Source organism: Lissotriton vulgaris, chromosome 1_1, assembly GCF_964263255.1.
Source record: "Lissotriton vulgaris chromosome 1_1, aLisVul1.2, whole genome shotgun sequence".
Classification (NCBI taxonomy): Eukaryota; Metazoa; Chordata; class Amphibia; order Caudata; family Salamandridae; genus Lissotriton; species Lissotriton vulgaris.
This window is the reverse complement of record NC_141685.1, coordinates 1,048,804,081-1,048,818,013: the sequence shown is the minus strand read 5'-3', so window position 1 is coordinate 1,048,818,013 and position 13,933 is coordinate 1,048,804,081. Positions and strand designations below refer to the sequence as shown.

Sequence of the window (13,933 nt, the reverse complement as noted above, 5' to 3'; positions counted from 1 at the left end):
AGGATTGGGCCTCCAGGGTAGTGAGTTTCCTCATATGGAGCTCTCTTGTTTATACCCACTCATAACCAACCATTGCTCCCCTCGCTCCTATATGTAGGCAAGGTACTCACTCCTCCTGATAGTAGAAGCTGTATGGTAACATCTCTCCTGCTGTACTGTCCTCCCAGAAACAGGTTAGATCTTCCAGTTTTTGAGTGAAGCATTTGATGTATTCAGATTCCTGCGAAATCAGTATTGCTGCTGTAGGGAAGAAAGTAAAAAAAATATTCAGGGGCAGAAATTACCACCAAGTAACTCAAACAAGTGGGCTGATGCTACCATGTGTGTGAGTCAAAGATTGCACAGCCCATCCCCACAAAAACAGCATTACTTAACATTGTCCCTCAGCACTCATTCACTAAGGCAGGCAGAACAGAGGTCTAAGAAAATGTGTAGCTCTAAGCCCACCACATTACTGGAGAGAGACACATTTTTAGGTTTCGACCTGGCGAGGGGCACGCAGTGCCCCTCCCAGATCGAAAACTTTTGTCTACAGTAGGGATGTTCGGACCGCCTCTGTTTCCCATTGGCTAGCTCCATAAATGGAGGCTAGCCATTGGGAGACAGAGGCTGTCAATCACGCTTTCTCAGGAAAACGCGATTCGGGGGCGTTTCTAAGGCTTTTTTTAAGTCCCGCCCCTTTGTCCCGGGCCGCGCTGTGATTGGCTGCCGGCCCGGGACACCCCCGTGACGTCATTCCCGGGCCGCGCTGTGATTGGCTGGCCGGCCCGGGACCTGACTTGTTTCCCATATGGCAGCAGACACCGTTAAGCCTACCGAAATCAAAGTATGTGATATTATCATACGTACTATAGATCTTTCTATTTTACGCGGATTTGCACAAATTGAGCATTAAAAAAAAATCCAAGTCTTGCCAACCGCCGCCTTAAGAATATCCACGTGACGTGACCGAGACAAATATCCACGTGACCGCGACATACTTAGCAGCAGCTCCTGGCTGCCTGAAAAGCGAGCATGATTACAGTAAATGTCAGACATGTCATGGGTTGCTTCGTAACATCTCTGCATTACAATGGCTCCGGGATGAGGAGAATAAATTGCACCAGCGGTCTCCTTTCCCTGGAGGCTCCGCAGTGCCATGTGCCAGGCTGCGCTGGGAGATCAACAGCAAATGACACACATAATGTGCCATTATTTTGCTGGGCCGCTCCGGCACGGAGTTGTTTGACTGGCCTCGGCCTTGCTGCGTCTGCGGCCTGTGTCAGCGCTTCTGCGCCATCGATCACGGAGGCTTCCAGTCAGCTGCGCCAGCTGCACGCGCACCCACCGCGAGGCCACGACAGGGAGCCCTGCGCTGCAAAGATCCAGGGAAGGACAATAGATTCCCGATCGGTTATGAGCACAACTATTATGTAGAATGACAAAAATTGTGAGGGGGGTTCCCCGAAAGTGGTGGGGCCTATATAATTAAGGGAGTGGCTTAAACAAATAAACTAACCCTACCCACACATGTGCACAGAATCACAACTGCAAGTGGCACAGGTGACCAGCGCTTTGCAGAGTGGCCAAGGAAAGGATGACCACGTATTCTGAACACCCTTTGCCCACTGACAGGCACAGAGAGAAACTCAAACTGCCTTGCCACAACTCAAGTGTGCCCCGTAATAAATACCTGAATGCGACCCAATTAAAATTATGCACTAGGCAAGAGTAATATGCTGCCTGAACAAAAACCGTAACACAACATCCTGGAAAAAGCAAAGACTCATAGGGAATGCAAGATTAAGTAAAGAATGTGACATATAAGCAGGAGCTACTTTGTTACCATAACGTTTTTTTAATACTCACTGTTCAGAAATCAGTGTTTTGTTTGTAAAGTTAAGGGCATGAAGGGACCCAATTCAATGTCCGTTATTAATTACTACCGAGTCTGAGATCCGGGGCGACCCGGTCCATTTAAAAACCCCTGAACATAACTTCTCACATTGAGCAGATTGCGGGACTACGGCCCTGTATTTCATTCACAACATCGAGAGATAAAGCAGCAGTCCTAAATCATAAGTGATGGGCCTTTCTTGTACACCCATGCTTCACAATGATACAATGCAACCTGGATTATCAAGCCATATGCAGCATTCTTGTGACTGCCCTTACCAAAATGCAGCGCCATTTCCGGGTTTACCAGTTGCACTCTATATTGCATTATAAAACCAGAACAGTTTCCGCATCTTTATAAAGGTTTTGACTGGCTTTTTAAAAAAATTTGATTCAATACAGCGGGAAAATAGAAGTAAAAAGACGATGTCAGGCACCCAGAAGTTGGCAGGTATGTAGAAGAGATCTGGCTAGCCCATGGCTAAGACCTGGAAACGTCACTTCCTGAAGCTGCTAAGAAAAGCAGACCAGAGCTAAAATAAACTCACCCATTGCATTTTCTCAGTCAGGCAAACTAGGAGTAGAGGGCACTTTTCAATGCATCCTCAGTAATGCCTAGGTCCAAATATAACCCATTTCACAACAGAACGAGCTATTGCTGCTCTATGTAGGCAATGCTATCGGTTACAGGATGACCTTGAACGTCATGCACGATTTTACTTTGACTAAGAAATACAGTGAGAGCTCAGTATTGCACAGCCAGCTAAAACACAACTGCGACTCCTCGATCAGCGGTCAGGGACCTTGACCGTCAGTCAGTTGTTTACTATACTTCGGCTGCTATTCGGTCATGTGCAGAGACGATTGGCTGGTCAGCTGCAGCCTCATTTGGAAATGTATGCTTCAGCCAGGGAACATTCCTGAATACTCTCCACACGTTTTATAAAGTATCATTCCACGTGGCTTTTTAAGTTATATGTATGACATCTGCAGTCGAGATTTTGTGGATATGTGAGCCTAATGAAATGCGTACTGCATCAGTCCGCTTTTTAGGCCTTGTCTACAGACATCTCTCTCTAGCTTTTGCATCACTCATGTAATTAAAGTTTACACACACGCACGTTTGTGCGAAAGCACACACTTTGAGTTGGCCCTTTTCTCAATTTTTTTGTTCGGCTATCTTTAAATTGTGCTTCCACCCACCAAAGCATACAGCATGGGGCACAAAGTCAATCCGCTTTGCCTAATGTAAATAGAAAGAAAGGTAAATAAAAAATACATATTCATACGAAGGGGAGTTAGGTCAACTCCATCAACTATCATTCATATTTTGCTTCCTTCCAACATAAAATACAGCATGGGGCATCAAGACAGCACACTTCATCGACAGGCTCTTTTTTAACAATGTGTGAGATTGCTCTTTCTACTGCACGTGCTTTCACATCTTCCTTAAAAGAAGTGGGACTCAGTGCCAGAGCCTTTCCATTCTTTATCCATTTGTAGGTTTCACCTACCAGACACCGTAAGCTGGATGGAGAAGACCTATTGTGGGCTTACTGCCCCTCCTCTGCTTACCACTGGCTGGCTTTGTCGCTCTCGTTTGCTGGCTTCTTATTTGCTGGCTTTCTTTAAACATGTTATATCATCCTGGGTTTGTTTCTGCTCTGGGCCATTGCCTCCTTACCATGCTTTGGCTTGGCCGACTTGTATCCTTTCACTGCTCGCTTTTTTTGCATAAACAATCTATGAGTACTTGTTTTCCAGCTCTCTCCCACTTGGGCTCCACCCCCCCCACCCCCCCGAACTCTGGGTTGCCGTCTCCCTTGTGTTGCAAACTCTCCTTCGTGTGCTTCTCTCCCCTGCCAAACTCCATCAACTCCCAACCCCAGTATAGCTTACCATCACGATCGTGCATCATACCACCCCTTTTAAAAAATATATATTTTATTTTCAATCAATTTATTTTTAAAGACGGATCAGGAAGCAGATTACAGCTTTTTGTTCAGCATTTAAAAAAAGCACTACTGCGCTGCCTTTAGTCCAATTTTTTTATTCTCCGATCCATCTCTGATTGGTTAATTAAAAAAATGCTGCCTGCATCATTTTGTTGGCACATACATGCAAAATAGTGCATGCACAGGTCATCAAGCATTTGCACACCTACAAATTGATGCAGCTGCTGAACCTGTGTCATCGCACTGTTTTGTTTTTTTCTTCTTCATCTGGCCATGCTGTACAGAATTGCCAAAAGGCATTGGTAAAGGCAGTAGCTCACAAATACAGATAGCTATTGGTTTTACCAATGGTTGCTGATTTTTTAAAAACGTATCTTTGTGTTTGAATTATGCCACCAGTTTACTGTATTTCAAAGTCAGTAGTACAGTTTATTTGCACCAAAGAGAATCCCTCTTTCCACCTCTGCTCAGTTACAAGGGTCTTCCTCCTCACTCCCACCACTTCACATGCGTGCAATGTTCACATCCAAAACGAGATGTCACCTTTGCACGCTGTCAGATGTCGCAGCGGGTTGACACATCCGCCAGGCAGTGGGTCTCAAGTGGCATGTACGATAGAATGTCAAATGTGCTATGCGCTCACTTGACGGCTTACTGAGGCAGGGTGAGGATCCCGGAAGTGGGGGTACATGACAGAAAGTCATAGGCAGGGAGGGTGCACATGCCAGAAGAGCACAGGGTTCAAAGAACAACTCCATTCTATAAACTAACAATGAAGTGGAAAAATAACACTCGTGGGAATCTTCCGAGAAACACAGCCTGCCAATATTTTAATGGTGTTTTTAATTTGTCCCATTCCTGTCAATATTGCTTAATAAATAGTGTTTTTTTTATCTGTCCCATTGCGCATAATCCATTGCTGGGGCTCCTTCAGCGTGCGATGGCTGGTGCAGTTGTCTATGGTGCTTTGTAACACTTTAATGGTGACACAGCAGCACGTGTGTTGTAGTGCTGGATAGATGTGTAGTGGGGTCTGATGCAGCTGCAATAGGTCTCGCATTTGTGAGATTAAGCTATTGGCATTGTAAATGACAATGCCATTTATTTATCTGCTTTCAAAACCAACACATAAATACAAAATTTGTCATTTACAATGCCAATAGCTCAAACTTTTACAAAGGCGAAACCGTTGCATTGTAAATGCTTGTTATTGTTGTGAGTCAGTGGCCAGAGAAGGCTCGAAGCATTCAAAGATATCCAAGAAATGGTATTTAAACGAATGCTTCACCCACCCTTTCCATCTTGTAAAGGGTGGTGTAATGGGTATTCCAACATGTACCATGATGATATATATTTCTCCAGCACTGGATCTTTCAGAGATTTGCCTGCTTGAACAATTTCCGATCATCTGGCTTGAAACCTGTGTAATCAATGTTAACATAGCAGTCTATAATTACACTCAATACCATTGAAACCGCCACAAACTACAGTCAATCTCATTGTGTTCCAACTGCCACATTTTGTAACGCACGTCTAGTGTTACAGAATTTGCTGATATTTTTCACCGGCATTTGAAATGTATTACTAGGATCCTTTCTTATAACTTCTCTGTGAGACCAGTTATTCACTTTTGAATTTTCTTTCCACTGAGACAGCACATTTTTTCAACTGAAGGTGAGAATGGCCAAGGTTTCTGAAGCTAAATCTCTATTTAAGCTGCATAGATCACGTGAGAAAAGGAAGATCTACATAGTTGACCACATACGAAATACCTTCACTGCCTTTATCCAGGGCACAATACAGAGAAATGTGGCATTTGTCCAACTTTTTCAGAAGAAAACACTGAAGGACAGATGGTGGCGACTAGCTGCAGTGTTCCTGAGGGAGAAAGTTAAAGACAACTTCTGATGTCTAGAAACAGATATTAAAGTTGGCACCCGCCTAAGAGAACTTAAAAGCGAACCCTTCCATAGGGATCCTCAGGCCCTACTGCTAAGGCTCACAATTTAGGCCAACCACTTTTAGCTAAGGAAAAAGAGAAAATGAGTGGTTCTCCCAAAAACCTTACCCACAAACCCAATAAAAGTTTGGCTAGTTTCTGATGACCAGCAGAAAAAGTTGAAAATCACATCATCAAAAAGCTTGTCAGTTTTCACATCAGTGACTGCATCAAAGATGGCTTTGTCAACATAAGCCTCTTCATTCCTATCAACGAGGGATCAACCTCCAAAGCTGACTTCTTCTGGTAGGACACCTCCATGGTTGATGAGATTACTGTTGTCGACAACAACGCTGTCCTTAACAAGTCTTCAATACACCAATGTCTCTTCCAGCTCAACAGAAAGGTGCACCGTCGATGAGTGCACCACGTGGCCGTTGTGTCTACAACAGTGGATTTTTTATCGGAATCCAATAGTTCCCTTCTATCATCAATGATTCCTCTCCAATTGATGTTGGTCTCGCTAGTTCGACTTCTGTATCCAAGAAAATTGATATAGTATGCTTCTTCAGGGCAAGAAGGAAATCATAAGGAAGAGGATCAGGATCTAGACCAAATGAAGGGCTTTTTCAGCAAGCACGACAATCAAAAAGAGGAACAAAGGGGGGTATGGCTAATATGGCGGACTAGCTGGAAGCTTTTCTCTCCTTTTCGAACTTGGCCCAATACCCCTGGGGCCTAATGCCATGCTGCCGATGACAGGTTTATTTCGGTTGTCCTAATGCCTGAAGCGGGAATCAGAGTCCCCGATGCGTGGCTAGGGATGATTCAGTGAGGCTCAACCATCGACTGGCATGCCCACACCTGACAATTGGTTTGATGTACAGTAGTGGCGGTTTCCTGAGGTGGAGGGTTCCCTGGGTAGCGGGCGTCAATAACCGGCACATGAGAGGTGAGAAGTGGGGGGTCACTGCGGATCAGTGCTTCATTTGAGCCGGTGTTTTCCGGAGCTCAGCACCTGCATTTTATTTGCCATACCTGCACTTATAAAAGTCTGCTACATGGTGGCGATGTTTGTCTAATTTAGTGCTCAGCACAACAGCAGCTGTTTATTAATTTATAATACATTTAAAATGACTAATACCTGCCTCCCATGCTATTCTTAGAGCGCTGGGGACCTGTAATAGTCTGAATTGTCATGCTTGTAGGACTGTGGTGGTTAGTTGTTGTGTTGGTACTGTCTTTGGCAGCACTGGCAAGGGCAATGGGTGGTGCAAGCTGCAGTGGCCTCCTAACAAGGACCCTGGCACTTATGTTTTTTTTATTAAGCACTGGGCCTGAGGAGACACTGAACTGGGCCTGACAGCCAGAGCTGAGATCCCGGCCACATCGGCATGCGGTGCCCACGGCCTCCTTCCCTTGGGCGGTCCCAGTTAGCTCAGTTTGCTGGGGCCCTTCGCGCAGTGGCACATGCTGTTACGGGCCCCCTTGAATGGTTCTGAAGAGCACCACAGCCCTCGGAAGGGGGTCCTGTCCTTTACATCTGTCATGGGGGTGAGTGTCTGAACCCACTTCAAAGGCTGCCTGTTGAGCTTGGTGGCATTTTGTGGGAGCCTCCTGGATGCCACTGGGCTGTATGAGGGTCCAATCTGCCCCCTACAAAGAAGACAGGTAGGAGGAGCTTATTTACCTACCTGGGCAGAGTGGGGTGTAACATTAGAGAGGCATCCCTTGAGGCCCGACACCCACCTCCGGACCAGGAAAATATAGCGCTGTGGCACTCTATGAAAAACAAAGGACCCAAGAGAGAACTCCATATTCTTTTTCTTTGGATTTTATTTCTTTATAACACAGTCCACCAGTTTCTTTCCTCTAAGAATGCTGTCCCTGAAGTTTTGTTGTCTCTGTCTCTTTCCTAAATCCTTCTGTCTAATGGCTTTCTGGACTCCTCTTTGTGTCCGTTGCCACTGGGAGAACATCGTTCCTGGAACCGCCACATCCCTTGTGAAAGAAGAGAGGCTCACGTAAGTGGTCTGTGTTTTCTTAACCTTTTATTTTCTTAATACTTTTAAAGTGAAGGGAGTGGGGAACATACTATGCTAATCACCCAAGGGTTTTCCTTCACTAGTGAGGTGAAACAAACATTCTAGTCACCAAAGAATGAACTTTGACTTTCTATGTTCTCGCCCGTTCCTAAACTCCTCCGTTAGCCAAACAGTCTCCTCCCCAAGAACCTCAGAAAATACCTGTGTACCTGAGAAAGCCATGTCCCTCTTTACCCTGATTTTCCTGCGTCTTCGTGGGCTGGTCCGCGGTGTTGAGAGCTGGTCCGGTAAAAGCTGGATCTGACTGCTTTTATCTATCTGGGGAGTTCCGCTTACCACGCGATTCTTCCTCGTAGTCTTCTCATGTCGGGTCCCCTCTTTGTCTTGGTATACCAACAACGTTGACTGCTTTCGGGGATTGCATTTTCAAGCAATACGAGTGGTGTCTCTCAACTACAATTGGTGCAGGGGAACAAATGATGGAAGCAGGCTCATGGCTAAACGAAACGTCTTTAAATGGGCCGCTCTCTTACGAAGAACAGTCAGGATAAGTGGTATGTGGGGGGAGGGAAACAGAGAAGAGGGGACATATGACAGGGGGATGCATAGTCCTCTTCCTCCCTCTCCTCATCTGTCTTACAAGTTCCTGACAAAGCAAAACCAAAGGGGATGATGGACAGTGTTGAACATTGCAAGCACTCACCCCCAGTCAACTGATCTGGGTTGAATCCATCATCATTCTTTAGCTCACTCCGCCACCCCAGTTCAGACATGGCCATATGCAAATCAGTTTGACCCTGTGCCTCATGGGAACAGTCCAGCCCGAACTGCCAAGCCACGTCTTCCCTGGACCGGAAACAAGCATCCTGGAACCGATGTCTGGCTAATCAGCCGTCATCAGCCAGGCTAGCTTGAATCCAGTGGCAAAGTGAGCAAGGGACCCACGTCTGGGCATACCCTGCCAACTTAGGGCGAAGAAAGCAAAACCAAAGGGGATGATGGACGGAGTGTTGAACATTGCAAGCACTCACCCCCAGCCAGCTGATCTGGGTTTATCCATCATCATTCTTTAGCTTACTCACCACCCAGTTCAGACAATGCCATATGCAAATCAGTCTGACCCTGTGCCTCATGGGACCAGACCAGCCCGAACTGCCAAGCCATGTCTTCAATGATTACCCCCAGTCACTGTGCTTTCTCCCTAAATTTGACAGTGGTAAGTACTTTGGTACGGTCCCAATTGGCTACTGGTGTGCCCATGTAAATCCCTAGCATATGGTACTAAGGTACCTAGGGCATAGGTACACCAGGGGTCTCCCATGGGCTGCAGCATGTATTATGCCACCCATGAGAGACCACTCAAACTGTGACTACAGGCCTGCCATTGCAGCCTGTATGAGTTGGTGCTATAAGTTTCCTTATATCTGAGGTCACTGCACTTATAACCTAGCACCCTGCCTTCAGGATTGAAAGGCATGCCTTAGGGGGTGACTTATAGGTTTTGAGTGTGAGTGTGCCTTGCATGAGCAGGGCACCATCTTAAATCACTGGAGTCGATTTTCAGGCTTTGTAAGCGTGGTCAGCCATTTTTATAATACATATAGTGGCCATGGGTCATTACGCAATGACAAACTATATATTGGCAGTGCCGAACCTGGGCATGTTTAGTATCAAACTTGTTGGAATTATACCCCAATACTGTTACTGGTGTTGAAGGTATGATTCCATACACTTGGGGGGGGGCTCTTCCGGGAAGCCCCCAGTACTCCCGGTAACAGCCTTCCAGGGTCTGTCAGAAAGCTAGTTTTGCTGCCGACCCAGACACGATTCTGCCCTACTGCTGTTGAGCTGAGCTCAAGAAGGGGAAAGTAGAACAACAGGTTTCCTGTCAGAGGGAGGTGTGACCACCTCCCAGGCAGGACTCGGTGTATTAGGCTGAGGTGGGGGTGCTTGCCAGAGACACCAGACTGCTTTAAATAACATATTTGGTATCCTCCTTGCATACTCCAGTTTGAACCAGTTCAGGGAGCCCTTGGCCCCCACTCTGGCACACAAATGGACAAAGGACATGGGAGTTTCCCCCTGGGAGGGACCCTTGAATCGTTCCGAATCTTTACCTAGGGTACTTATGGGCTAACATGTGAATGGCTCTTCAGATTTGTCATGGGACAAGATTCAAACCAGAAACCACTTCAACTTCGACAGTCTGGGTATCTAGGACTTCGCCTGGAATCAAGACTGCACCAAGGAAGACTCCTGGTCACGCTGTTCTGCATGTCTTCTTCGTTGTCTGTGCCTGTGCTTCATCCAGGTTCCTCTCCAGGCCTGTGCATTTGCAAGCACCGCAACAAAGCTGACCGGTCTGCTGCTCCTGACGTCCAATGGACTTCGAAAGGCTCAGCAACACAGGTGGTGGTTCTGCAACTCCCTCAAGGCCTGAACAGTCCTCTCAGCAAGTTTGAGGCCAGTATCCCTCGTCGGAACTGCTGGAACAGAACCCATGTGCACTGTGTCGACTTGCCGTTGCCAAGGCTTGTTGGCTCTGCACTCCCAAGGTCTTCAGGCTACAAGAAGCTCCAGCTTCCAGCATCTCTTTCTACTAAGATCTTCATTCTCACAGCATCCCCTGCACAGTGGTCCCATATTTTTGGTGAGCTTCTTGAGGTCCTCTTGCGACTCCTGAGCCTTTGACCTGTTGGTCCTCTTGAGGGTCTTATTTGGCTTCAGTGGGCTCCCCTGATTGCTTTTGGCCTGCTCTAACTCTCCTACAATTGGTGAGTCCCTTGGACCTAGCTGGTTCCAACGTTGCTCCTTCTTTAGGTCTCGTGGCGTTGAACCGCGCGAAGCGCGGTCTCGCCAGAGACCTATTGTTAGGGATTCTTCTTTCCAGGAGAGGGGACAGGAGCTGGCCGCGCGCTTCTCCGAGAGACGGAATTGAGCGGGCCACGCGCATGTGAACGCGCGTTCCCTTGCGAATCTTATGATTCCCTTCCAAAGCGTGCTTCTAGAGGCAGTGAACTTTTAACCTTGCTTTTTTTTTTTGTTTCCCAGGTTTTCCCAGCTTTCAGTTACTTTAAGTTTCGGTTTTGTTCTTACTGCTGTCCAGATGGCTCTTGCGCTCCATTGTCTAGGTGGCTTGTATTTGCAGCGTGTAGTTAAAAGCAAGTGGTGCCTTGCATTTGTGGTTTTACAAGCAAGCATAACATGGCGCTGTGTGTTTTTCTTTGCTATTTTTCGTTACATTCCACGATGTCACTTTGCTAACAAAAGTAAGACAGACACACGCACATAGGGGGGTGGGGGGGTAATTTTAATACCAGCACGACGTAAGGATTCTGTTCTGTGTTAGTAAAGCATTTCGATACCTGCCACGACGTGTGCACAATTGTAGTAAAATGTCATTTGCGGCTTTATAATAGAGGGCTTGTTTTAATAACTAAACAAGCACAACATGGCATCGTGTGTTTATCATTTTTTCCTTTGCTATCTTTCGCTACGTTCTACGACAGTATCTATAACACTTTTTTTTCTTTGCTGTATTAAGTTGTGTGTCTTTTTCTTCTGCTGTGTAGATGGCTCTGTAAGGGGGGGTCATTGTAATACGAGCTACAACGTGAGGATTCTGTTCTCTCTCACTAAAGCATTTCGATACCTGCCATGAAGTGTGCAAAATTGTTGTACAATGTTATTTGCAGCTTTATAATACAGGACCTGCTTTAATAAACAAGCAAGCACAACATGGCACCGTGTGTCTATATTTTTTTTTTTGCTAGTCCTGCTAACCTGTCACTTTGTGTCTTGGCTTTTTATAATGCCCTTTTTGCTGAAGCCTTTTCTAGGTGCTGTGATGTCTCTGTTTACCACCATAGGAGCGGCTTCTTTGTATGCTGTTTTCTTTAGGTCTAAGGACGACATGGCACGGTACGTGCCACATCATGACTTTGTGTGTTTTGGCTTTTTAAACTGCCCTTTTTGCCGACGCCTTTTCTAGGGGCTGCGAGGTTTCTGTTTACCACCATAGGAGCGGCTTCTTAGTATGCTGTTTTCTTTAGGTCTAAGCACAACATGGTTAAAAATAGCCCAGGCCCTCGTCGTCAGAGGCGGGGGCACTGGCGCTGCATAGCAAGCAGCTCTGCAGAGGCAGGAGGTAAATAATTGACACGCCGTCTGGCGAGGAGTCGGCTCGAGCCAGGCCTCTCGCGTGGCTGTAGGTGAGGATGATGTGGGGGTCTGAGGTGGGGTTTGAGCGCACTGCTCGCGTTTTCTTTGCAAGGGAGGGTTGGGTTAGGTAGCACCTGTTTTAAGCGTGCTGCTAGTTCCTCGGTGTAGACCAGGTGTCCATATATTATCTCCCATGGATCCTCGTCTCACTGCTCTCACCTGGTCTTTGTGCACCACAACCGCTTGATTGGGGCACACATACTTTTCCTTCTGTTTTACCCCGTTTCTACTTCTGTTTCGCTTATCACTTCTTGCTCCCGCCCTCATTCACCATTTCCTCCTCAGTCATGTCTTCTTCCTTGCTCTATCCACCATGCTTTCCTCTCCTCTATTTATTATTTTTTGCTTTGCACCTCACACTCCAACACTGGTCTATGCTTCAGCTCCCACAGTCGTGATCTTTCTTTCTCCCATTACCTCCCGACCTCTCTGTCTGCTGAGATCTGACAGTAGTTCCTTAAAGAACCACTCATTCTCTTTGACAAAAAGTGTCAAGCAGTCTTCAGAACTGTCTGTCTGTTCACAGTCTGCCAATAACAGCTGTAAGCAACAGCATACTCTTGCACACACTCTCACTGCTCACCAATTCAAAGTTTGCTAAACATTTTATGCAACGCATTGTCATACACAATGCCAATAATTCAAACTTTAATGCTGCGAGACCTATTGCATTGTAAATGCTTGTTATTTACTACATCTGTTGCTGCTAGCAAGACGACACCTAGCTGATCCTCTCCCTGACCAACGACCCCGCCGCCGCCAGAGCCAACCTGCACGAAGGGATGAAAGAGGTAGCCGAGTGGATGACGACCAGCCGCCTGAAACTGAACTCGGACAAGACGGAGGTCCTCATCCTGGGCTCCTCACCCTCCGCCTGGGACGACTCCTGGTGGCCTCCCGCCCTGGGCACCGCACCCAAACCGACAGACCATGCACGCAACCTGGGCTTCATCCTGGACTCCTCCCTCTCCATGACCAGGCAAGTCAACAACGTCTCCTCGGCGTGCTTCAACATCCTACGCATGCTACGGAAGATCTTCTGGTGGATCCCCACCGAGACCAGGAAGACCGTCACCCAGGCCCTCGTCACTAGCCGACTGGACTACGGCAACGCCCTCTACGCCGGTACCACCGCCAAGCTCCAGAAGAGACTCCAGCGGATCCAGAACGCCTCAGCCAGACTCATCCTCGACATCCCACGAACCAGCCACATCTCCGGACATCTGAGAGACCTTCACTGGCTCCCCGTCAACAAAAGAATCACCTTCCGCCTCCTCACCCACGCACACAAAGCCCTACACGACCAAGGCCCGAGCTACCTCAACAGCCGAATCAACTTCTACGCTCCCAAACGCCACCTCCGATCAGCCAACCACGCCCTCGCCGCCGTCCCCCGCATCCGAAGAGCGACTACAGGAGGAAGGTCCTTCTCCTACCTGGCCGCCAAGACCTGGAACTCCCTCCCGACCGACCTGCGCTTGACCCAATACCACCTCTCCTTCAGGAAGAAGCTGAAGACCTGGCTGTTCGAGCAGTAGCGGCACCCCCCCACCCCCAGCGCCTTGAGACCCTACGGGTATGTAGTGCGCTCTATAAATGTCATTGATTGATTGATTGATTGTTGATGTTCCCACCAGACAAAGACACCCTGGTTCTCGACCTCCGACATGGGACAGCTCGTGAATGGCTCCTGGTCTTCCACAGCATCGCCTGGTCCCCAGAGCTACAGCGACATGGTCACTATCATCACTCCTGCATCTTCCGTCATTGGTGGTCATTGTTCTTCCGTGCCTCCAGGTCACCTCTGAGTGGCATAGACTTTGTCCCCTCTGTTTGCAGGTTCTTCATTTTAAGAATCCACCCTTGGATTCCACCGGACTCTTTCACCTTCTTCGCCA

General features: G+C 47.4%; 1 protein-coding gene across 1 annotated transcript in view; it reads right to left on the bottom strand.

Moving 5' to 3' along the window:
• EPOR (erythropoietin receptor) overlaps positions 1 to 13,933 on the bottom strand; it is a 195,634-nt gene that overhangs the window by 104,349 nt on the left and 77,352 nt on the right. Inside the window, exon 2 of the mRNA XM_086962765.1 lies at positions 111 to 240. Coding sequence (XP_086818891.1) covers positions 111 to 240 — 130 coding nt within the window. The remainder of the gene's footprint in view (positions 1 to 110; positions 241 to 13,933) is intronic.